We start from the raw sequence: 25,777 nt of genomic DNA on the forward strand, positions 1-25,777 counted from the left end.
GCCTCTGCAGTTTCTGTTCTTGCAGTGTGGCAACTCCCCAGACCTCTGAGGCACTTGTAACTTTGTGTGTACATATTCCATAAACCGACCAAAACCAGGCATGGTGTTCAAGATGTTAACCAGCAAGGGACCCTCTTTTATGTTTGTAGCTATAAACCAGCTAGAATGAGCCCTATGGGCATCAGCCATTGCCCTTCTTGCAGGGAAAGGCAAAATCTGTGCAGGCAGAGAACGTGTACTTTTCTGGGTAAACAGAGAGGATCTACCCTAAAGCCAAGCTTTCAGTGTCAGATTAGCACTGGAGAAGGTATTTTTTTGTTTTGCTCCCCTCCTTCCCCCAAAAATGCAAAAAAGGTGTCTGACAAATAGTTTTGTCATGCTTTGGTACCTCTGAACTAGATGACTTATAGGTAGCAATTTGAAGCAAGACCACACAGCAAATGTGTTATTTTTGAGGTCCTCTCAGTTTCACACAACAGCTGTAGTAAAATGCAGTGGATCAGATATGTATTTTCTTCTTTCAAAAGCTTTCCTGCTGCCTTGTTTCAGAAGCTTTACTTGAAGATGGTGTAGTAATGAGGATTTTCTCATTTTTTCTGTTTCTGGGGTGCACACTGTAATATGACACAGTGCTGTGAATTAGACTTTGCTGAGGGCTGAAGGTTAGACTGTCATCTCTCTGTTTGAATGAAGAGAACTTGACAGCAGCACTCTTTCAGCTGAAGTGGCTTGCAGAATGGCAGTAATGTTCTTTAAGAGGTTTCTAGGATGCCTGCTTAAAATTACCAAAGCAAAAAGAAAAGATTGTCCTGTCTGGATATATCATACCTGTTGTCTATTTTTTAATCTGAGGAGCTTGTATATGAGCTTCTACAGAATACACTTGCTTTGGGATGAAAGACTAGTGTCCCAGTGACTGCCTTTTTACTAATGCTTCTCAGAAGAAAGTGTTCCTGACTTCTTTGTGGTGTCCTGCTTTAGGTGTATATGTATGCAAATACTTTATTAACTTGTGTTCAGTACTGGCTTTCTTCAAAGTGTGCCTGGCCAAACTTGTGATTCCTGAGAGGAGTCTGTTTTACAGTCCTTTTGAAAATGAGGCCCTTGCAAGTAATTCAAGTAAGGCATCCAGAATGATTAGTGAGTCTTAAATTTATTTAAAACATGGTCTAAATTACTAGTCTTTGCAGATTTGTGCCCTTCATTGCTTCATTTTTATCTCTTACACGTGAATTTTGTGATGGACCAAAGAAAAACACTTTGTGAAAATACTGGCAGCACATTAAAAGATCCTTTCTGCAGTGGAGAAAACCCACTTGAACACATCTGTTCTAAACATGATTTGAAATTAGTTTCTCCCAAGTAATGGTATCATTTACCCATACCTGCCAGCTGGAAATAACCACACATAGGGAAATGTTTAAAATGTAATTTGCCTGGGCAGTTTTTGAAGAGAAGATCAGATGTGAGATAAATTGTGATATGTAAAGAAAAAAAATCCCATTTTTAACCTGAGAAGTACAGAGGATGACTAGGGACCATGTTCATCCAGAAGCATCTCAGCACCACAACAACTCTATACCTACTTTCAGTTCCAGAACAGACTTTTTTCCCCTGCTGGGAATATGCAAGTGTCGTGTATTCTTTCTTCCTTTCTTCTCTCTGGCCTGTGCCTTTTGTCTGTGAAAACATTGAGGTACTTAAACTTGTTGTGCTGTCATCTGCTACTGGACACAGTTGTGCTGGACTTCTGTGTCCCTCTCAAGTTTGTTAGCCAGGAACCAAGCCCCACACAGTCCTTCATGATGATTCAACATAAGTATAAAAGTTGAATCCAGTGGATGCTTTGGTGCTGAACTAAAAGAGCTGGAGAGCTCTTTCCATGTCAGATGCTGGTTGGCTTCTTTTCTTTTATTTTCCATCTGGAGAGTCTTTACACTCTTGAGAGAACTGTGATGGTTGCAGTTCTAGCTGCATTACAGCTTGTATCAGGAATGTGTTTTTGAAGTGAAGCCCCTAATTGCACCTGCCTGCTGTGCCTTGCTTTGCACCATAAAATGAAGTTTGAGAACTGGATTAAATTGGAATGAAAGTAAAGTGGAAAATATTCTGCCTAGAGCTAATATGCATTCAGCCCATGAGACCAGCCTACAGCTTGTCCGGCACCACACCTCCAATTCACCTTTACGTCCAGAGTGGGGATGTCGCTTCCTCAGCATTGACTTTGTTTCTGTTTTGGTCTTACTGTGCTTTCCTCTGTGTTCCTTTGGATTAGCCTGTGATACAGATCAAGTCCTGTATATCTTGAAGCAAACAGCCATGGAAAAATCCCTGAGACAAGTGTGGGAGAAGTGAAAGGTTTTGTTTTACATTACAAGCTGTGGTACTGTGCAAACTGCCATTGGTACTTTGGTTCTCCTGACTGAATCTAAACCCCACATAAGATGTATTCTGCAAATTGGTGCCCTAAAAGAGAAATTTCATTGTAGGCTTCTATCAACACAAGGTTTTTGGACACTGTAAATATGAGGAGTGGGAGATTACACGTTTATGTCACCTTAAAGTGAGAATGAGAGTCATGCTACTCCTGCTGGGCTTGTTCCTAACAGAACTGTGAATTGCTTACTTTGTCCCATGTGGAATTTTGTTTATATGGTAGAGTGGAAAGGCAAATGTTTCAACATTTTTTTACCAAGTACACTTAATCTCACTTAACCTTCTCAACTCACCAGCCACCTACAGTGGGGCTTTGCTCCACTGAAAGATTAGTGTATTGTAGTAAGAAATAAAGCATTTATAGGCAGTGAAAGAGGATTCAAAATAATTGTGTTTTGTGCTTCATTAATTCTTCTTGCTTTCTGTTACCGCTTTGTGTAACCTTTTACTAGTAGCAGGATTCATTAGTTCAAGATTAAAAGTCTCAATTGCCCTTAGAAAAATGGTGGGAAACAAGTCTTCACCTGCAGCTGACATCTGTGATCTGAGTTAGAATGACAGTATCTTGAAAAAAGGAGAGTTGGGTTTTTATATTTATTCAGGTTTTGGTCTGTTTTTTAACAGTGCAAATAGACAAGGCTTTTTGCTATTTGCATTTTTTGTAGCTCTGCAAAGATGATTTTCATCTTCTTGTCCTCACAAAATACGAGTTATTCAAAATCTGCTGTCTGTGCTCAACTCTTTGAACTCTGTTGTGCTGTAGAAGAGCAGTCAGATGCTGTCATTTTTTAGCGTCGAATTTAAAGGTTATGGCTATTGTAAGGTTTTTTGGGGGAATATTAAGCACCCCATTTTTCACTCTTGAAGACAGTGTTTAAAACAGTAGCTAATGCACATCTGAGTAGAAAATTATGTGGAAAGTATCTTCAACTAAAACAGCAAAAATTTTTAGGGGAAAGACATTTGGCAAATGTAGCAATACTCTGTTATGCAAAATATGTGGCTTTTTTCTCTTTTGCAAGATTTAAAGCTTCACATGCCATTTGTTTTATCCATCAGGATTGTGATCTTTGGCTTTTGGCTGCAAACACTAAACACAGACAAGAATGCAAGGTTGTCGTATGGCACAATCCTGCAGGAAAGCTGTTTTGACCATCACATGTATCCAAGCAGGCGAAGCAGAAGTAGAGAGTTTTTGGGAATGTGCCTTGTGTTTCTCTGTGGTAGTGCTGTGTGAGTCTCTGAAAAATGACACAGGTGTCCTTTGAAAAGGGCATTGCCTGCACTGGAATCTAGAAGGAGGCTGCTGTACAGGCTGAGAATTTCCAGGAGCTTCTTTTTCACTTCAGTGTATCCGATGTTTGCCAGTTTTTGTGCCCACATCCAACTTCTCTGTATGTTTGTGTTTTGGGATGCAGAACACGTGGCTGTGTGTAGATCCAAAGAGGATGGAATTTGTGCTTGGAGATTCTAATGGGACTGCTTTAACAGGTGCTGAGGTGTTTCCATGCCCTAGGTCTATGCTACCAACACTCTGATGCAGTTTTTGCTGGGATGTGCAGCCTGCTGGATGCTCGAGCTTATTTCAGAGTACAAGAGTGTACTTTATCCTCAGACTCCGTGAGGGGAGCTTGCTAAGGTTCAATTCCAACATGCCACATGATTAGAAATTACTGTAATACAGCAGACAGTGTAATGATTATCATCTCATTAAGCCTTTCATGTCACTTGCTGCATTTTTTATTAGCAATAGGGTTTGTGGACAAAATATAATATTTGTTATAAAACTAAAATGCAGTATTTGCTTTTTCAGGAGTCTGTGAGACATTGCTTAGAATGAATTTTGAAAGAATTGGTATTTACTGGAGACAGCTGGTGATTTAAGGGTGCAGAACACAGCTTATGCTTTAGCGTATCAGTGTTGATTATCATCTAGACAAAGCTTGTAGTAGCTGGTCTTCAGTGTCCAGCACAGCTACCATCACAAAAACTTAAGGATCTTTGAGATACTGAATTTTGGAAGCAAACTGCTTGCCACATGTGAGTTTCTAAGGTTAAATCATGTCTCTAGACTTCAACATCTCAGCCCCAAGATTTGGCCATACATCCACACTTGTGTTTGTGTAGGGTAGCTAAAAATGCTGTTTCTGCTTTAGTCTTTACCTGATAGTCTAACAACTTCTCAGTTTAGAAAAAAATAGTTTTTTAAATACTTGAAAATTATGCACTTCTAGCTTTATTGCTGCATGGCTCTATAATTAATATTAATGTTCATATTTTCTTATTTATTCTTATTTCTTAGTATGAATCTTGTCGATTTAGTGTGTATGTGCTAATTGAAGGAGATCTGTCAGTTGAGAATATAATCAACCTTTGGTTCCTGTTACATACAATAGCTACAGTAGAACATGTTAAATGTCAGAAACAAAACAAAAAAAAAAGTTTTATAAATTGTTTAACTGTTAATTGTGAAGTAGGAGTATCTTTCTGTGTTTGTCAGAGAAAGGAGAGGCAGCAAGCTGTTGGAATGTGACAGTAACCTGCAGGTGCAGTATCTTTCATGGCACGAGCTGTTCTGCCATCATGCTGGTGACTTCAGGGGCAGTTCTTCATGGCTCAGATATATTTTGGCTTCTACATAAGGGCCAGGATAGATGAACTGCTATGTCTGCGTGGAGTTCTGCTGACTTGGAACTGTTGCAGTGTGGCTACACAGCCGACATTTCAAGGTTGTGGTGCGTTCTATTAGAGCTGCAGCTAAACCCATTGCTTTAACACCCTGAAATATCTCTTCTGGCTACATAACGTGTCCCCGTCATTCTCTCATCACTTTACATACCAGATCTTTGTAGCAACATTCCTGCAGTTTTATGGAATGTATTTATAGTAATAAAGCAAAAATACAAATTTTCACTTCCCTGCCATCTTATGTCTGTTGTTCTGCACATTGGCAGCTGCTTTTCTTTCATGCTTTTAAGCTGGAACTGTAATTTCGTTCAGGACAAGGAGTTAAAAACATATATGTGGACTGTAAATAAAGCTGCACCTAGACATTTAATATACTCAGTGTCATGCTCTGAGGGTAAGACTGGAACACTAAGCAAGGAATAGGAAAAAAAATATTAAAAAAATGGGTGTGGGGCGGGGGGAAGTAGAGGACACTTGCATCTGTCCTCTACATTTTTTCTCTTTCTGGTGTGTTGCACAGAAATCTGTAACTTCTGTAACTGGTTTTATTTTAATTTGATAGTATACCTCTAACTTGTCTCCCAGGAATTATTTGCTGTTTATTTGACTTTGATAATTTTTCTTGGAGCCTTCAGGCTTTGTGTGTAGAAGGCTGTCTGTACATTTAAGCTGAGAGTCTCATTGTCAGAGGACTAATAACTGCATCTGCTGTGCTTGTATTTTTAGATACCTGTCTGAGTGTGTTTTCCATGTGTTTATATGATCTGTGATTAATAAGACATGATTGGAGTAACAAAGTTCATTGTGTTAGGATGGAAATGTGCTGTTTGCCCTTTCTGAAGCCGTAGAAGGAAGACCATGCTCAGGTGTTTGCTAGGCTGCATTTGGTCCTTGATCCCTGCCATGACAGAAGATTTAACTCTGCCAGTTGCAAGAGAAACGTAATAGGTCAGGGGAGTAAAGTCTGATAGGCAATAACAGTTTTTCCCCTTTGTGTTCCCACAGTTGTCTTAGCTTCATTCTTATTTGTTGTCTGGGAATGGTCTCTCCTTTTTGTGACCCCATACCTTTCTCACCCTGGGCACTCTGGAAAGTTATCAGAAGAGTTTGCAAAGGCCAATTATCCATGCAAGAAACAGGCATGAAGTCTGGTCCACAAATGCATGAATCAAAGGGTTCCTGGTAGAAGTTCCTTGTCTCCCTTTTCCTTTCCAGTTTACAGGTGGTATAATCCTGATTGTAATGAGCTTTGCCTTTTTTAATTTCAGGATTTAGGTAGTGTCTTTTAAATGCCAAGAGTTAATGGTGATGGATGGAGCAGATTATACATTATTTGTATTTGCTGTAAATGTTTTTTGACACAAAGCCATAGCCATAGTCATCCACAGATCTGATAACTGTTACCATGGGTGACAATTTCCATTTTGCTTCTAAAGAGGATGAACTTTCTGAGAAATTGCACATATGTTAGATTTTAAATTAACTCAGTGTTGGGCCTTGGAAAAATCTCAGTCCTTTCTGCCAGTAATTTCATGTTTACTGTGACAAAGCTTTAGGCTTTTCACACAGTTAATGAAAATCTTAACCTTCAGCTGCATCATCAGTGGGCTAGTGCTGTACTAAAGTTACTGACAGTCTTGCTGAAAGTGGGCTCTGGAGCAGTGCCTGGTGCAGGCGTTGGAAGCAGCTCAGCTGGTGGGTGTCTCCATGGTGAGTGAGCTGAGGCAGGGTACCACAGTTCCCCCTGCCTGTGTGTTTCAGCAGCCAGGGCAAGCCCAATGCAGGGAGCTGGAAAGTGGCTCTTCTTGGGGAAAAGAGCTGCGTGAGCTGGTACGCTGCGCAGGTTCAGAATGCTGACCCAGGAGAAGGGCTGGCTCTCTGAGGCAGAGTGTCAGGGAGGCAGGACCTCAGCTCTGGCTTCCACAGCAACCTGGGGCTCACCAAACAATCTGCTAACAGGGACTTCATTTGGCTGCCGTTTTCTGTGTGTATCTCTGTTGACTGGAAGAGCTGGGCAGTGGGGAAGACTCAGTGAAGCTGCAGCACTGTATCTGTGATGCTGTGCTTTGGCAGTGCTGGCAACAGCAGCAACGTGGGAAGGAGCCTTTCTCCAGTCTTTCATCTGTTTGGGACTAGGAACACTCATAATCCTTCAATCACAATAACATTCTCATTGAAGAGTGTCACTGAAGGGCAAGCTGCATTTGTTTGAATGCCAGAGATAATGTTTCTTACCTTCATAAACATTTGCACTGACCCTTTTATGACAGTCTTAATTTTTAATTTTTGAATTTATGTATTTTGGGATTTGAATAATCAAGATTTACCAGTTGTGGTTTCTTTTCCGATCTTTAACTTGATACTCATATTTTAGCCTTAATCCAAGTTCATTTACCGGTGTTGGGGTATGGTATCAAGAATTCTAAAGTGTGATCAGTTCTGTGTCCTGAATGAGAAACTCCCCAGAGCTGCAAATGGAGAAAAGGATGCTGATGGAGATCTCTCTTCCCTCAGCTGTGTATTCTCCAGCCCCTTTTCATATTTTTGCAGCACACAACAGCAGCTCTTTGACACTGCCCCACTGGCAAGATGACAACCCCTTCTGTGCATGTGACCCAGTTTTTTAATACCTTTTTCTTCCATGCTGCGAGAAATGCTTTTTGAAAGTGGGGTGAAGATGAAGGAAGGAAGAAAGTGCTAAAACTGCCTTGCTCTGCGGTTCAAGTTCTGTGTCTCTTAGCAAATCCTATGGGTGGGAGCCCCACCCTCAACCAACGGAGGAAGTCATCGAGCCTATTTGCAGCACTTTATCTCATCTTTTTACGAAAGCATAGTAAACAAGAGAGAGAAACCAGAATTTGGTTGAGAGCAGGGGTGAATAGCTGCAGCAGAAGGGCTTCTGCCATTCTGAATCAAATAAGCCTGTCTGAGTTTGGGTTTGGATATGACACAAGCTTCTCTTTGTCATAGCAAAGGAAGGTTTTTCCTTTCCCTTAGGAATGGGTCTAACTGAAGAGCAGAGTATTTGACTCAGTATTCTGAATTTAGCTGTAGCCTTTCTACAAACATTGTGTGTTATCTTACCAACTGATTTGCAATTGAAATATCACCTTGTTGTCTATGATGAGCTAGAAATTATGACCAAGGAAAGCTCTTGTGCTTCCTCTCCTCTGTCAGTCTATAAGTCTGATAGCCTCGAGTAGTGATTTACTGATTACAGAAGGCTTTGCAGCTTCTGCTTCTCACAAGACACTTGAGCTATGAGGATCTGTGCAGATCCTTTTGCCTTTCTTTCTTCCCTCTGTTTGGTTCTGTGCAAACCTCAGTGTCTTCTGTCAGCTGTATAAGCAAATGCAGGGTGTGTGGGTATTTTGACCTCTTTTTCTCAGCAGGTGGGTCAATTCCCTTCCCCTGCTGTGTTTCATTCTTAGATTGTCTCAAGTGTTGTTCTGATTCCACTTATTTCTCACGCTAGGTAACAGGAACTTGGAGGTCTGCATATGAATATCTTTGAAAGCTTTGCATGGCTAAAATCTGCTTTTGTACACTGCGGGGTAAACCCTGAACAGAAATGTTTGGGCTATTTTGCCCAGCTTTTTGTCTCTGCTGTTATGTTGAAGATTTGGGTTTGATTCCTGATCCTTGATTCAGTCTGTTGTTTATAGCAGCACCAGTTTGATGCCTTGCAGCAGTGTCTCAAGGCCTGTCTGGCTGGGACTTTGAGCAATCTGGAATAGTGGAAGGTGTCCCTGTAACCATAGCGGGGGGGTTGGGACTACATGATCTTTAAGGTTTCTTCCAACCCAAACTGTTCTGTGGTTCTGTGATTCATTTGCACTTTGCCATCTGCAAAATGTGGCTTGGACTGGGGGAACACTGAACTCAAGCATTGCAGTTTTGCATTCTGTTTCATAGGAATTAATACATTACTTTGAAGTGAAGATTTAGCATCCTTCATCTCTGGGATTTGTATGGAAAGGTGTGGGTGAATGTAGATGGTCTTGTGTGCTGCCGCTTGGTTTTGGGGGTCAGATGCAAGAATACAGTTGCAGTGTATAGCTACAACATTTTTAAAGCAGGGTGGAGGCACAGAACAGTTGCATCATTGATGTGCAGGGAGGTTTCTCATGGTAGCTGAGGGTGTGGCCACAAAGATGCTAATGCTTCAGGAATTCCAGAGATGAAGCCTCAAAATGCTCTACCACAGGCAGCAGAGAGACAAAAGAAATAGGATGCTTGTGGTAGGAATTTCATGAGATCCTTGCTAGCCAGCCTGCCTGTGGCAGGAAAATCAAGTCCTGCTGTCAATCGTCTAAAGGTGAGGGGTAAAACTCATCCTCCTAACAGCAGATGCTACAAACTGCCACAGTTATCCAAGTGCAACAAAAGTGTGAACAGCTCAGTGGAGGTCACCTGCTGGACTGTGCTGTCCTAAGCCCCATTGGTGATGCTATTGTCCCATCTATCACTGAGCCTTTTTTAGTGCTTGTTGGGCCATTTGTAACGCCAGGCTGTTTTCCTGTGGTGGATGGGGCAATTTGAAGATGTGGGGGCCATGGTTCAGCAGGATGGGGCTCCTGCTACAGTGCTGGCCTTAAACTCAGCCTCTCATTTCTGACTTTGTCTAAGGCAGGGCAGTTGTGCTCAGCTTTGCTGACACTATTATTTGTGGAGCCGTGCTGTAAACCAGCATACCAATCCAGGTTAAAATAACTCTTTCAAAACAACTGTGATCAGAGTCCACAGATGATTTTGTCAGCATAACCAAGGGCTGACATGCTTTGTCCCAGACCTAGGTACAGGAACAAGGGTAGAAAGTAGTACTCCAGGTTACTGAGGTTGAAAATGCCATGTACATATCATGTAGAAATAAAATCAAAAGGCAGGCAGGAGGTAACCTAAGTGAAATTGAAATTGGGTGTTGCAGAAGTTACTTATGCATTGTCAACTATTTCTTTTCTGCCTACAGTGGAAAACAAAAACCCAACAGCTCATACTGCTGTTGTAATTTGGCAAGTTTGGTGGTTTTTTTTCCTCTACCAGCACTCTGTTCTCACCAGGGCTCACTCAGAGGTAGCTGGACACTTAGATCAAGGATTCAAGTTAGGTTTGGAGAGGGGCAAGTGCCATGGAGAGGTGTGGGAGATACTTTATGGCAACAGTTCCATAGTAGAGCTCCCCGTGCAGTACAATTCTCCATCAGCGGCAAGGCAGAAACACGTGGGACATGGAAAAGTGGGGAAAAAGAGATCATTACTGAAGCTGGATCTACCAGCAGACTAAATATTTGTTGAAATGCTTCTCAGGGAATTCAGGGTATTTAATGTGTTTTTGCACTTCTTGTAAGGTGCTTGAAGCAGCCTTTCCTGATGTTTTTGGAAGCAAGTTGGGACTACTTGAAGCTGCTTATGCAACTGGTGAGGGAACAGGATTGGAATAAAGGCTTGGTGTCAGACTGGGAGGTTAAGTTGAGCAGAGTTGTTGGGTGGGATGGGAAGGCAGAAAATCAGTGTTTGACACAATTCAGTATTTTCAGTGATTTGATGTAAACAAAGGAACAGTCTGCGCGTTTATTAAGCTCCAGGTTAGTAGGCTGGGGGGAGGACGGGACTGGGACTCACAATGTTTGGAGAAGCCAACAACTATGGAATAAAACGAAAGAAAAAGGCAGAATGTCTACATTTTGTAACGCCTAGTCAGTAGTTTGAATTGGGGATGAAGAGTGGCTGGCTGGGATCAGATCTGCAGAAGAGGATTGGAGACCTTTAGTGGATTGTGAGACAAGCACAAGTGAATGTTGTTTGTTTTATGTACACAAACAAGGCAAACTGGCTGGGTCATGTGGCTGAGAAGTGTTACTGAATAATCATTTGACTCTGTAACAGCCAGTAAAGCCTAGGCTGGATTATGTACCCAGTTCTGGACACTAGGCTTCAACAAAAATGCACCTTAAATGGACGGAGTCCAAAAGAGACTAAACAAGAAAAGGTCTAGATAATGTTACCTGAAAGGGAATTGCCTTTGGTACCAAAGTTTTCAAAAGGGATAGATGCAAAGAGGAACAAAATTAATTGTTCTCTGTAATGTATGCAGGTAAGGTGGAGCACAAAGAGTATAAATTGTAGGAAGGGAAATATAAGTTAGACATTCAGAAAGGTTTTTAAATAGTAAAAACATTTGTGTAGTGGGGTAATTTCTCTGCAGTAATATTACATTTTTTCATGAGAGGTCTCTAAGAACAGGTTAGACAAACTACTGTAAGGAATAGTTTAGTGTATTTTATGCAGGCTAAGCAGTCAGAAAGCATCAGGTGATTGGAGTTTCCTCATCCCTTACCCTCTGTGGTTGTATCTGATGCTTCAGGTCCTAAGGGCTGTGGACAGAATGAGAATGCTGCCCCACACCCCCTGGTTTGCACAGGTTCCGCTCCACCAGCTCAGCCACTTATTCACATACACTGCCAGAACGAGCCACCATAGCTGATACGGCTGAGAATGGTAGAGCTTTATGAGTTTGGATAATTTTGAGTGGCATGGATGAAGCAGCACTCTGGTGAGAGAGCCAGATGGGTTATGAGGCACAGGAACAGTTTTGCAGGGATCAGTGCTAAGTGGCTGGGAAGTTCAGTGGTAGGAGCTGGAAAAGGGGCATATCTGCACTTTAGGGTCTCCTTTAGAGTTCACCCAGAACCTTATTGCTTCAGAGTTCTTCATAGGATTATTTTTCCTTTTTTTTATTTGCTGTAGTAAAGTTAATAGAGTTGCTCCACAGCTCTGGGCTAAGCAGTCATTTCAAAGCCAAAAAATGTGCAAGGATTAGTTAACTTCAAATGGAGTACGATTTTACAATAGACACCCTGTTCTGACATATCAACTTCATCCTAGATTGCTGAGGGAAGCAGTGAAGGATTTGTGCCCTCTTGACATTTTCAGAGGTCAAAAATGAAGTCCTCTGTCATGTTGCCAGCCCAGAGAGCTACATCCCAGTGCACGTTTCCAGAGGACTAGTCATGAGAGACTGAAAGTGTTCTTTACAAGACTATTCCTGTAGCAACTCTGTGTTACTTACTATTAAATGCATACGTGTTTTTCTTTTTTCCTACTCAGGGATTCTTTTCTTGTTTTGTTCTTCTGTATGCAAGAGTTTTCCTGGACTACCTGTGACACCAGCTGAACTCCTGCAGTTGATTTTTCTGACCATTAGCTGTGGTCAGGGAAATGTCACTTAAAGTTCATCTGCTGCCTCATACTGACAGCAGAGGTAGGCAGGGAAGGGAGAGTAAAGAATTACTGCTGTGTCTGCGCATTCTGGTAGAGAGCTTTTGAAGACTCAAGATGAATCCTGCTTCACTTGTCTCCAGGGTAGATGTTTATGCAGATTTAAATGTTGCTTGCTATCTTTGCTCAAGTGGACCTGAGCTTTTATTTTGCTTTTGTGTGAGACGCCCACAATGAAAGGAAAGCACATTCTGGTTCAAGCACATGTGTATTCACAAGCTGCTCACTCGACTTGAAAGGAGTATTGTTTGCTCCTTGCTCTTCATTGAAGTGCCGTGGTCAGGATGCCCAGGACACCTCATTGCAGGCATCAGCTGAGGCCTTGTTAGTGCCTCAGCTAGATGGGGAAGTTTTTTGCCTTATTTTTGTAGTTATTGCAAAATAATATCCCTACTGTTTCTCTGGTTTATCTCAAAGTGCATTTCACAGCTTGTGTAACTTTCTCTGGTGATTTCTCTCTGTAACCAGATTTATGCAACTAATCTGAGCAGGAACTATTTGCCCCATTATTGTAGGGGTCTATATACACACTCACTGTGGTTTTCAGTTATTGTTAATTTATTCTACAAATTATTCTTCCTTCACTTCTGTAGTCCAAATCCCATCTACAATGCCTGGCATGTTCGGAATTCCTGCCATGCGCACTGAATTCTATTTCTTACCCCATTGATGTGAACCTAGAGGTGATGCCTTTCCCTGGTCTTAAAAAATGGAGAGCCAGACACAGTTAAGGAATAAGGGTTTTTTATCTCAGTATTTTAATAAGGATCTTTATAGTGCACCACTTCACTGTGGTGCGATGCGCCACAATGCACGCACACGATAGATGGCGTATACAATTTATAGACCTTACAAATGAGCATATCTAACAAGGATGCCCCAATGGGAGGCCTGGATGAATGGTGTGATATTCCCCCATCTGAGGGATTCCCCCCTGGATGGGCCAAACCTCTAGTTTACAGGATATCTTCTAGGGAGGACCTTGGTTTCCCAAGATAGTGTAGGGCTTTCCGGCCTCCAGCTGCGAGGTCTTTAGGATATTTGGTCTCCTGGCCTAACAGAATACTAGGACAATGCTAAATTATCAGACTTAAGGAATTACAAGTATGCATGCTAATAATACTGAGAATACATAAAAATTATAAAAAAGGTATATAAAAGAAAAGACAAAAAATCATTTTGGTATCAGAAGGACTCTATATTTCACAGAATGTGTCTTAAAACTTTCTGTGGCTATTCCATTTAATTCTGTAAGAAAGGGCGTGGAAGGCTCCACATGTGTTAGGAGTAGTTTCTTACATTGCATTTATGCAGGGGCTTTTATTTTTTAAAGTCTTTTGAGACTTCATTATGAACTTGTATTTGAGAAATTCTTAATCACTAGTCTTAAGTGAAAAATAATATCAGCAGACTATTTTTCACAGGACCTAGATGCAACACTTCAGAGTTCCTAACTCTATGAGCTTAGTTTTCTGTCTTCAAAAGACTTGCAACTTATCTTTAAAGCTGAAGTTCTTTAACTTTTCTGTTTAGCTGGTTGGTAATTCAGATGGTTTAAGATACGAGTATTTTAGAAATATGAAAAGAAATTACTGTGCTCCATTCTGCTACTTAATATGAACCACACTGTGATCGTTTTTTAAAAAAACAAGCTACTTGCAGCTTCAGGGAAACTGTGAGGAGCTACTGACACCATCAGCCCCCCACCCCTCTGGTTTTACTGTGGGACGTGAGCTTTGTGTGCTGCAGAGGAGCCAGGCAGAGTGAGAGATTCCTCCAGGGTTAGTGTGGTCCTGGACAGCAGAGGATCAGTTTCTTAAAACCTGATCCATTTTGGCTCTGGTTTTAAACAGGGCCCAAGGGGGTGAGAAGGTCGGTTCTGTGGAGAGCTGAAGTTAATTCCTCAAGCTGTGGTTTTCTGTCAATGGACAGATGTACTTTTCTCTCCAAGTGTCCCTGTTCTCCTCTTACAGGGAGCAGTATATGTGTCCTGTGGACCTGCAGGGTTTGCAGCCAGTCCTTGCATGTGTACAAAACACAGGTCCAGATTCAGGAAAGACTTACAGCTTCCTTTGACATTGAAAGATAATAAAGGGGATTTACAGTTCATTAGCATTGTCCCCCATCCTTCCAACAGTTTGACCTCTTCAATGTTTCAAAGCCATTCCCACAAGGGTCCTGGATATCTTACTCTCTGTTGAAGCTTGTAAAAGGCTTTTTTGGGGGGCTGTTTTTGAATCCTGTTCTTGGACCCAACTTTGGGAACAGTGATTAGTTTGACTAGGAGTGTACTTGTAGACACTCCAGTGGCCCACAAAAATTTCAGATCAGTTCCTGTATCCCCGTGCTGTCAAATGGAGTATGGCACTTTCCATTTCTTTGTACCAGCTGGAGATCTGCCTCAGTGTGTTGGAAGATGCAGGAGGCAGTTGCTGTGATGTGTTTGTTAACATCATCATAAGTTAGCCTGAAGGGTTGTGCAGTGAGAGAACTTCCATCATTCTAATTCATTCTCTAAATGCTTTTCCTCTCCACAGCTCTGAAAAGTCCAGCTGCATTTCATGAACAAAGAAAGAGTTTGGAGCGTGCCAGGGTAAGATGCAATATAATCTTTAGTGTTTTGGGAAAGTCAGGAATTGTATGTCTTATGTTTTGGGCATCCCATAGCTGTTAATGAGATGCAGAAGGGAAGTGTTCATATTCTGGATATAACACAGCTTTCTGTAGTCAGAGGTGTATTAGATGGGGTGTTCTGCAGCTTGCATGTGGTGCTGGTTGACCCTCAGTGAACTAGTTATGCTTAAAGCCCATAGAAAATGGTACATGGATTTTCCCTAGAGTCATCTTTGGAAGTGGCTGATACTCTTCTTCCCCACTGTCCAGGCGCTTGACTTTTTTTTTTTTTTAATGGTGTTTGTTTTGCCCTTAAATGCTATTAAATGCTCTTATCATGTGGAACTCAGTTCCACCTTTGAGGAAAGTTCCCCTGTTACCTGCACATACAATTTTTACCTAGGAGACTAGAAAAATTGAAAATTGAATAGAGAGGATCCCCCCAAAATGTTGTCACACCGAAATTACAGATTTCTGGCTCTACAGAAGGAGGAAGCCAGGCATCATATTTCATGTGCCATCTTTTCTAACTGGGGAGTTTCTTGGTAATTTCTGTTCCTCAAAAGGCCTCTGGGGATATTTTTTTTCTGATTAGCCTACAGTGGAATGAAACTTGATATGACTAAGTTTTGTTTTAAAAGTGAAAGCAACAAAAGTAAAAAAAATAACAGCTGTGATTAAGAACTGTAAGGGAGGCCATTTAAACTGTGGAAGGATTGCAACAGGGGACTTTGCATTAAGACCAGTGACCAAAGGGCTTTTGCTTATTTATCTTTTTTTCCTAAAACCTTACTAAGTTAATATTTTTATGTGGGCAGCTGAGCAACAATGGTAAAGTTTTCTGCCTGACTTTGATACTTTTTTTCTCCAAAGGCTCACCCTAATGTCCAGTACTTACCAGTCTATTACCTGCTGCTTCCAGATTCCCATTCCTTGGCAGTGTAAAGAGTAACATGTTCAGCCTGTCAGGGTCATCTCTGTACATTGCTCCATAGCACTTTCTCCGAAGAGCTAAAAGCAGTTCTAGAAGTGTAATAAGCCTTGTCACAGCATTTAGATTCTGCCCCCCAAGAGACTGCATGGGGTCTTTAGTTTAACAAATAACATGTCTTTAATCAAATTAAAGAGTATGCCCAAACCACAAGTCAGCCCTGAATGCCAGCAGTACATGAAAGTATTTTCTGTGAACAGTGGAAGCAGTGCAGTTATCTTTCACATAAAAAGAAATCTCATGGATGTTTCCCTGACACAAGTTAGTGGTGGTGCATACAAGGGGAAAAGAGGACTTCAGCTCCTGAGGAAGTCCTTCCCAGTTTCCGTTCTATGGGGCAGCGTTGCAGAATTGACTGAGGTAATTACAATAGAAGGTCATCTTTAGAGTAAGCTCATTCTCTGGGTGCACTGGGACAGGAGATAGGTCCCTTCTCCGTTTTGTGCTTATTTAGATGTCAGTAACAGCTAAAGATGGTTGATTCTTTTAATTGTGCTGTTCGAGATTCCCTCACTCCTGTGTCTGATCAGCTGAAAGTGGTTCTTGCTTGTCTGTTTTTGCTGCAGACAGAGGACTATCTGAAACGCAAAATCCGGTCCCGGCCAGAGAGATCAGAGCTGGTTAGGATGCACATTCTGGAAGGTATGGCAAGTGCTGAACATGAAAGCATCAACAATAAACTTTATTGTAACTACCTTTTTAACAGCTTTCTGTTTTGCCTCTGACCTCCAAAGCTGCCTTCCACTTGGGAACGGGCAGAAGATCATGCCTGTTGCATGATTTCTTGAGAGGGATTCAACTCTGCTTGCTCAGAGATTATTCTCAGAAAAATCTGTTGCGTGAATTCAATTTGTGCAGTTTTGTATAACTGAGCAACAATGAAATAGAATGACCATGGATTGCTCTTCTGCTAAGCGACGACACTGTAAAATGCCCAAGAAGGATTGAGGCAGATTTGATCTGATTAATAACAAGCCTCAGCTTCAGAGAGGGAGTGCTATGCAGCTGCTGAGCACCAAGCTTGGGGCACAACCAGGGGGAAAAGATGAACGAGAATTGGGTGACACCAGTTGGAGAGCAGTGAATTTGTCAGAAGGGCTACTGTAGTTATCTCTGACATAACATGTGTCATATATTTGTAGTGCATAGTTACCTATTGTTATCTATCAACTATTTTTCTGTACAGTTACCTACTGTTATCTACAGTTACCTTTCTAAATAGAATTAAAATACTGCTGAAGGGCATGGGTTGACCATTGTTGGATTGATACCATTTTATTTACTTTCCCCCAAACAGAGACCTCAGCTGAACCCTCCTTGCAGGCTAAGCAGCTGAAGCTGAAGAGAGCCAGACTGGCAGATGATCTCAATGAGAAGATAGCGCAGAGGCCAGGGCCCATGGAGCTGGTGGAGAAGAACATCTTGCCTGTAGAATCAAGCCTGAAGGAAGCAATTATTGGTAAGGTCAGAGGAGGATCTTAGTGGAGGGCATTTCCCACATGTGGCTGTGATTACCTATCAATTCACCTGCATGTCTAGGAGAGTGCAGTCCCATAGCTGGTCTCATTTTTCTGGCCCAGAATCACAGGCTTTTCAGCCGAAAGATTTACAAAAGCAGATCTCCCTCTGGCCCAGATAATGCTATGGAGACATTAAATTGTAGGGAATGTGGACATTCCAGATTAATATGGAAGCAGTTGTATACCCTAAAGACTTGAAAGGCTGTTGAAGATTGTATTCCCTAGATTGTCTCCTCAAAATCCTTCTCTCAGTATAACATGTCAACATTGTTGGTCAGGGAGAACCCACTGACTTAGATCGGGAGGGGAGACAGAATATAAACAGGTGTGATGAAACAAAAGATGTCTGTGAACTCAAAAACTTCAGAGGATTCAACCCCTTTAAAAATAAACCAGAACAGATGTAAATCATGCCAGTGCCATTCCAAGGGCTGAAAGGAATGCTGAGGAATAGCCTTCCCGCTGCCTCAGCAGTGCTCTTTCCTGTCTCCCCAGACTGAGCAGTCTGTGTGTCTGTGGTTATTCATCCCCTCAAACACGCACAGCTACTGTAAAGACAAATGGGACACAACTGTGGGCAAGATGGAATACTTTCCATAAAAAAGGAGGACAGTGTTGTGAGAGAGCCTGGCTTCACTATTGAACAAGAAGTAGTTGAGGAAGAGTGAACTTGTGAACTGAAGCATAAGAGATGTGGCTTCCTTCTGACAGAGCAAAATACATCTCTGGATTCCTCTTGATTTTAGGTGTGGTGCAAATGACAGTGTTTCCCTGCTTAGCAGGATTAATTTGAGAAAATGTAGTCTAAAAAAACTTTGGTACATTACAAGTGTAAACTCATGTGAATTTATCTACTGGGCACGTAGATGGACAGAAATGCTAATAGCAGCCAGGGCCATCACTTAATCCATAGCCCCTATTGCTTGTAAGACTAGAGGACAGTTTGGGATTTTGTCTTCCAAGACAGAAGAATCCAAGAGATTCTACTTTCCACCACACAGGATGAACACCAAAGAAGCCATGATTCAACCTTATGCTGTCCAGTCTTTGGTGGAAATAAGCCATGCCACAGAGCTGGGTTTGGGCAGACCTGAGTATCTCTTCTTACATGCACTGATCTTGCCTGGATAGCAAGACAGGGAAATGGTTCACCCTGGTCCACATGTAAACACTTAAACTTGATCCAGTTTGGACTCTATTCTCTCGTTTTTAGCTGGTGCTTTAAGCACACCTCTCTCCATGCCATCATTGTCTTTGTGAAACATCTAGTGTCAAGCCAAGTAATTCCTTATTCCACTTTACAGACCATGATTGATGTTTGTGTTTTTAGTTGGACAGGTGAACTACCCAAAGGTTGCAGACAATTCCTCCTTTGATGAGGACAGCAGTGATGCCCTCTCCCCAGAACAGCCAGCCAGCCATGAGTCCCAAGGGTCTGTCCCATCGCCAATGGACTCCCGGATTTGTGAGCCTCTCCCTAGCACCACTGGTACATCACTAGCTCAGGTGAGAATTTGGAGGCCTCCTGCAGTGCCCTGGAGATTTGTGGCAGAGGAGCCTAAAAAGTGAGACTAAGGCTTCCCTAAGAGATACAGTCTGTGAGATTTCACAAGGGGTCTTAGCTCCGTGTGGTGTCAGTGACATCCTCTTCTAGTTATTCACAAAACGTCATGGTGGTGCCTTGTGGGGAAGTGGGCAGCCATTGCTTAGTGATACAACCTATGTGCAACTGATCCCAGCAGGAAATGCTGGGAGATACAGGTGTTGGATTTTGATTCCTTTTCTGCCCTAGGAAGTTGTACTGCTTCTCAGGGACAACTGAAGCAGTGGGTTAAAGGCATCCGATTAAAGATTTGAAGCCCATGCTCCTTCCTTCCAAGTGGACACTTCCTGCACTCTGTTAAACTGTTTCCCTCCTCTTGTGTGTATTCATTATGCCTTTTTCTGTCCCTGCAGGGTTCATCCCAGTTGCAGATTAGCGCAGACTCCAGTGAAACTATTTTCCTACCTGAGCAGCCACCTCCACCACTGCCACCTCCACCTCTACTGCCCCCTAGTCTTACCAATGGAGTGGCTCTTACTGCTGCCAAGCCCCCACCAACACTCATTAAGGTACTATTTTTGTAGTAGTCTGAAGGAAGATAAGAAAGTTACTTGTTGTAGTCTGAAGGAAGATAAGAAAGTTACTTTTAAGCAGGTTTGGAGTTGGAAGTATTAAAATAACAGATGCAAAGGAAGGAAACATTTCTCACTGATGTCTTCCTATGACACTAATTGTAACATATTTAATGGGGTTTTTTGTTCCATGGTGTATTCATCTTCTACAAAACGGATGCTAAAAGCAAAATGTCTTGAAACAATCAGTGTTATCTATAATTAGAGTCAATGAGTCTGCACTGGATGAGCAAATGATCTGGTGTGCTGGGAAAGGTGACCTGCATTATGATGCAGCATAAGCTGCTGCCAGTGCATGTCTGTAATGTCTCAGTTAGAGAAGCATGGAAAGACCCTGAGGTGAACAAACTAGAGAATTTCAAAATTAAAATCCCAGTGTGTGTTCTGATTTACATGGGGTATTACATTATATCAGTGTTTCCATTCTTACTTGCTTCCTCCTTTTCTTCTAAATAGCAAAGCCAGCCCAAGTCTGCTAGTGAGAAGTCTCAGCGCAGTAAAAAAGCCAAGGAGTTGAAGCCGAAAGTCAAGAAGCTTAAGTATCATCAGTATATTCCCCCGGACCAAAAGCAGGACAAGGGAGCTCCTCCCATGGATTCATCCTATGCCAAAATACTGCAGCAACAGCAGCTCTTTCTCCAGCTTCAGATCCTCAACCAGCAGCAGCAGCACTACAACTATCAGACTATCCTGCCAGCCCCACCTAAGTATGGGTCTGCAGCGGCAGGTCTCTTAGCAAGCACTTACCAGCACTCATACCAGAGACATGGTATTCTGGGTGTGAGGGGTGGCCACTGGGTGTGACAGGTGTGACACACTCAGCCTTGTAGGTTCCCAGAGGGCCTCAAAAAGAGCCAGTGCGAGATGAATCAGACAAAAGCAGCTGAAGTGAGTTGGTTGGCACAGCAGGGGCATGGATATAGTCGAGAGTGTTGGTGTGCTTTAGAGTCTAGGGCAACACTAATGACCCAGATGTTTCTGAACATGTATGTTTGTGGACACTGAGGCCCTCTGGTGTCTTTCCATTGTGGTTTTGATGTCTGTGTTCTTTCTTTTCCTGCAGACCTCCAGGAGAGCAGCAGAGTGGTGCCAGTGCCCCTGCTGTACGCAATCTCTCTGCCACAGTCAGCAGCACATCTTCAGCATCTTCTGGTTCTAGTGGGCTGATGAGACAAAACAGTAACGCTGTGGTGGGCAAGCCTGGCCCTCTCCCTGCCAACCTGGATGAGATGAAGGTAAATGTCCTGTGAAGCTGAACAGACCCTTTCTGCCATTGTCATTGGGCAGTACTGAACAATGTTGCTGCTGATATCTAACTGATAGTTGTTCAGTTAGAAGTTCTCCTAATGTTGCCCTCTTTTTTCTCCCCTTATCAGGTAGCAGAGCTGAAGCAAGAGCTAAAGTTGAGGGCCTTGCCTGTCTCGGGCACAAAGACGGACCTCATTGAGCGTCTCCGAGCTTACCAAGAGCAGAACAGTGCAGCTGGCCAAACAACCCCCACTCCCAAGCCCAGCACAGCAGCCGTCCTCCCTAAAGCGGCTGAAGTGGTGGTGGCCTTCCCAACTGCCAGGCTGAGCACAGGGCCAGCCCTGGTCACCACTGGCATTGCACCAGCAGAAGTAGTTGTGGCCACAGTTACTGGTGGCAGCGTGATGAAGTTTGGGAGCACAGGCTCAACTCCTCCTGTTTCTCCAACTCCTTCTGAGCGCTCACAAATGAGTACAGGGGATGAAAACTCGGGCACTGGAGATACCTTTGGAGAGATGGTGACTTCACCTCTGACCCAGCTCACCTTGCAGACATCTCCAGTGCAGTTCTTGGTGAAGGAAGAAAGCTCTAAGTCCGCCTCCTGCAGCATAAATGTGGCACCCAAGTCAGAGTGGTGTGGTGCTGGTAACAGCAGAGATGCAGAAGTTAGGGACAAAGACCAGATGCTGCAGGAGAAGGACAAGCAGATTGAGGAACTCACCCGCATGCTGAAACAGAAGCAGCAGCTGGTGGAGATGCTTAGGCTACAGCTGGAGCAGGAGAAGCGCTCTCAGCAGTCACAGCCAGCCCCAACAGCCACAGGAGAAGCAACAGCCCTCGCCTCCAAACCAGGAGCGTTTGGTGCCCAGGTCAAGAGTGAAAATGGTTTCCTGAGTTGCCAGTGTGCGAAGCAATCCAGTGGCCAAACAGACCAATTCAGCACTGCACCAACCGCTAGCCAAATGGACACTTCGAATCCAAGCCCAGTGCCAAAGAAAGCTGTGATGGTGAAGCAGGAGGAGGCAGAGCCGCCGTGCCAGTCCCACAGCCCACGGCTTTTCCTTGGCCAGCAAGGGAGCGCCCTCATCAAGGGCACCCCTCCCCCCACCCTCATCACTGACTCCACAGGGACCCACATTGTCCTCACCGTGACCAAGCAGAGCACCGAGAGGCAGGGCCTCTCTCCCCATGGGATGGCAGGGAGCAGCTGCCCACCCTTGCAGGTAGGCAAGGGTCGGATCCCATCACTGCTGCGGGCAGTTGGGTTCCTCTCTCCTTGTCCCACTCAGGTTACCATAGGATGGCCTCTTGGGGTGGAAATTCAGTGCAGTAAATACTGAAAGGGCTGAGTTGCTCACTGCAGTGGTTGGTAGATCATGGCTTTGTAAAACAGAGCAGTGTAAGCAGAACTTTGGCAAAAAGACTGGAATTTGACAATGATGAGCTGTGTACAGCAATGCACGATTGGCTCTGTGCATCACAGGCTGTTCAGCATTCTTCCAAACACATGGTTCTGCCTTTTGTCAGGCAGGACCTCGGGCTTGGACTACAAGGGTTTGCTGCCACAGTTCACTGGTTTTTAAAAGAACAACTATGCCCGTGGTAGTAAAATGAGCAGAGTGTATTTCACCTCTTGTCCTTAACTGTAGAGATCATACTTGGAGTGATAGATGGGTCATCTTATCTACCAAGAGGTGAAATCAGACCCTGGGAGCAGACTGTTTGCATTTTGGCTGCTCTTTGTTTTAATGCATGTCAGTATTTCAGTGTTAACAGAGTCTTTCATCAGAGATGATTTACTATTCCCCTGCTGGCATGAGCTCAGCACTTAACAGAAGTGTTCCGAGTGCTCCTTCCAGGAAGGGATAAATATGCCCAAGTTTGATGGCATAAGTCAAACCTCAGCACCTTCCATGACATCAAAGATAATTTTCATTCTCTGCTGATACATTTCTTGCACTTTCTGCAGAGCAAATGGCAGTGTCTGCCATCAGTGACAGGCACTGAGCAGGCTACATTTGCTGCATAGCAGGTGAGATATCGGCAGGTGTCTAAACATCAGCATCTACTGTCAACCTTGAAACTCCAGAGTATCTCACCCGAGCTCCACCGCTGCTCTGCAAGGGCACAGCTCCTGTGTCAGGTCTGGCAGTTCTTGAGGTGTGTCATGGGTAGCCCAGGGATTTAGGCTGGTGGTACCTCCTATCTTAGGACTCTCAATCACATCCAGTCTGCTTTCTCTGCTCAGGGAAAGGGAAGGATGGAATTTCGTAAAGAATAAAGAGTGGGGAAAAAACAAATTTTTAAATCCTGTAAGAAACCTAAGCCCTGTATCCATGTCATGTCTGAGGAATAACCTGTTACAGATACTCTTTTCTTTCCAGAGCGTACAATCATCACCCACTAAAACTTCCAGCCAACTGCCATGTCAGGTACCTGCAAACACCCCTCAGCAGCCCACGCAGCAGCAGCAGCAGCAGCAGCAGCAGCAGCAGCAGCAGCAGCAGCAGCAGCAGCAGCAGCAGCAGCAGCAGCCCAGAGGACCAAACCAATCTAAGGTAGCTCACTTTTCTCCCTTGGTTTTCTTTGCCTGCTGCCAGTGTTTTTACCCACAGGCAGTGGGTACAAACGTACCACATTCCAGTGGGTGCTGTCTGTGGATTAAAAACAACGAGGGGCTGGAGTGGGCAGCCTTGATTCACAGGGGTGTTCCAGATTCTTGAAGGACTGCTGCTGAACAGAAGAGGTGGCTGCTACATGGAGAGAGGGTGGTGTGGGAGGTGTGACTGCTTCTGAAGGGACATGTGAGCTCAGAGGGGTAAAAGGGCTGTGACCTTGTAGTCTCTGGTACTGCTGAGCATTTGTGTTCCCCTGCCCTGAACATGCCAGTTAATCAGCGCTTTCTGAAGTGCTGTACTGCTTCAGGAAAGAGAGCACCTCTGCCTTTAGCCCTTTCCACGTGCTGGCTGTAGAGGCTATGCTATACATCTCAATCCTTTCTAGCCTCCTTAGCTGTCTCTCTAAACTGTAATTAAGATAAAATACAGAAAGATTATGAAGATTTTAGAGCTTGGAGGATCATTTCTGAGTCAGTTCTGGAAAGGGTATGAAGACAGAAGTAATTTCTAGTATATTTAGAGTGAGAAATCTACTTTGCAAAGCGTCAGTACCTTGGTTTGCTTTGAGACCTTGGAGAAAGTGGAGAAAGTAAATAAACGCACCTTTTTCCTTGGAGTTCCTTAGCCTTTGTGCTGCAGAGGTGTCTGTACTGACTCTTCCAATCCTTTTGCCTCCCTGTGGGGTCAGAAGCCAGGTCTGCAAGTGGTCACAGGGCAGCTGGCCTCCACCAAGTTGTCTTTCTCAGCACCTCCAAACCTGCAGCCTTTCTTCCCCGATGGTTTCCGTAAGCAGTTGCTGAAAATTGGTACTTCGGTAAAACCAGCCCACCCAGTATGTCAAAAAAGGTACCCTCCCAGCACATCCCAGTGGCCTGTGCCATGGTTTCCAGTCCTTCTCAGGAAGAGTGGATTCCAGCACAGCTGGTCAGGGGTCGCTCCTCTACCTGTGGGTCACAACAGATGAGCAGCTTTCCAGGGAAAACAGGAGGCGCAATGGCATCAATGCGTACACGTGTTGGAAGTGGCATTCAGCTGCTGCCCAGGGTTCACTGCTCTAGGGGAGCAAGTTTCTGTGTGGGTCATGCATAGCTGTTGTAGAGGGAAAGGCCTGATCTTGCCCTTATGGGCAGTTATGTGCTGATTCATCTGGTAAAACTGAGTCATGAGCACCACTTCCTGCAACACTTGGGGTTTCCTATGGAGCTCTGGTGCTGCTGAGTACTCTGGTGCTCTCCGCCCACCAACAGTCTGTGAAACTTGCTGCTAAGTGAAGTTGGCTTGTGACTCTAAAGCAGGCACTGTAGAGGGAGGTGGATAGAAGACAGGCCCTGAGTGTATTGCAGAGAGTAGGCTGAACACACAAGGGAAATGCCCTTTCCCTCCAAAGTGCTGCAGGAATCCCCTGCTTGGATAGATGAGGCTCTCCCCTTCCAGGAGAAGTGAGGAGGTGGTTTGTGGTGTGGCTGCTTTAGCACTGGAAAAATCAGCTAAAGATTTCCAGCTGTGAGTCGAGGGGAAATTTATCTTCTTCCCCTGCAGTCAGGGCATAGTGCACAGAGTCCAGGGAAGGAGGCAGGCTGCTATGCAATGCTCACAGGGAGAGGTGATGGTCTCTCAAAGCAGCTGTGAGACAGGAGTCGATGTAGACTTTTTCCCTGATTTGCATTCATTCCCTCTTCTGCCTTCATTCTAAACAGTCCTCATCACAGCCTGGCTCTCCTGCTGCCCCTTCCCCTTCCCAGATGGACCTGGAGCAGCAACAGCACACGCCGCTTTTTGGAACTCCTCCACCACCTCTTCCGGTTCCCTCAGTCCCAATGAAAGAGCCACCACCAGGCTATGAAGAGGCCATGAAGCAACAGCCAAAGGCCCAGGTGAGAGCAGTTATTCTCCCTGGTTTCCATGGAGAGCAGATGAGAAGTTGCCATTGTAAATCTCCTTAGTTTCTTGATGTGGGCCAGTGATAGGGAATGGAGAGACAACTGCACCTTTCTCATTGAACTTCCTCTGGAGGGTTTGGGGTGGACCCTAAATCACAGGTAAAAAATCCCAAGCAATTCATTGCTGTTGCTGACCATACTTTCCCAGCCAGTAACAGCCTGGGTTACAGAGGACTCTGGTGCCATGTCATGCTGTGCTCATTCTTGCTAGAAAACAGCCCTGTCCCTGGGGCAAGGGAGAGCCAGCAGCCAAGGGTGTTGCTGGAGGTGG

At 43.9% G+C, this 25,777-nt stretch overlaps 1 protein-coding gene across 1 annotated transcript in view; it reads left to right on the plus strand.

The window, feature by feature from the left end:
• The window catches only part of MRTFA (myocardin related transcription factor A), a 93,696-nt gene that overhangs the window by 63,537 nt on the left and 4,382 nt on the right, over nt 1–25,777 (plus strand). Inside the window, exons 5-14 of the mRNA XM_053942492.1 lie at nt 14,939–14,994; nt 16,572–16,647; nt 17,303–17,464; nt 18,856–19,031; nt 19,482–19,637; nt 20,157–20,407; nt 20,764–20,935; nt 21,077–22,171; nt 23,333–23,506; nt 25,264–25,440. Coding sequence (XP_053798467.1) covers nt 14,939–14,994; nt 16,572–16,647; nt 17,303–17,464; nt 18,856–19,031; nt 19,482–19,637; nt 20,157–20,407; nt 20,764–20,935; nt 21,077–22,171; nt 23,333–23,506; nt 25,264–25,440 — 2,495 coding nt within the window. The remainder of the gene's footprint in view (nt 1–14,938; nt 14,995–16,571; nt 16,648–17,302; nt 17,465–18,855; nt 19,032–19,481; nt 19,638–20,156; nt 20,408–20,763; nt 20,936–21,076; nt 22,172–23,332; nt 23,507–25,263; nt 25,441–25,777) is intronic.

The sequence above is a fragment of the Vidua chalybeata genome, chromosome 5 (genome assembly GCF_026979565.1).
Source record: "Vidua chalybeata isolate OUT-0048 chromosome 5, bVidCha1 merged haplotype, whole genome shotgun sequence".
Classification (NCBI taxonomy): Eukaryota; Metazoa; Chordata; class Aves; order Passeriformes; family Viduidae; genus Vidua; species Vidua chalybeata.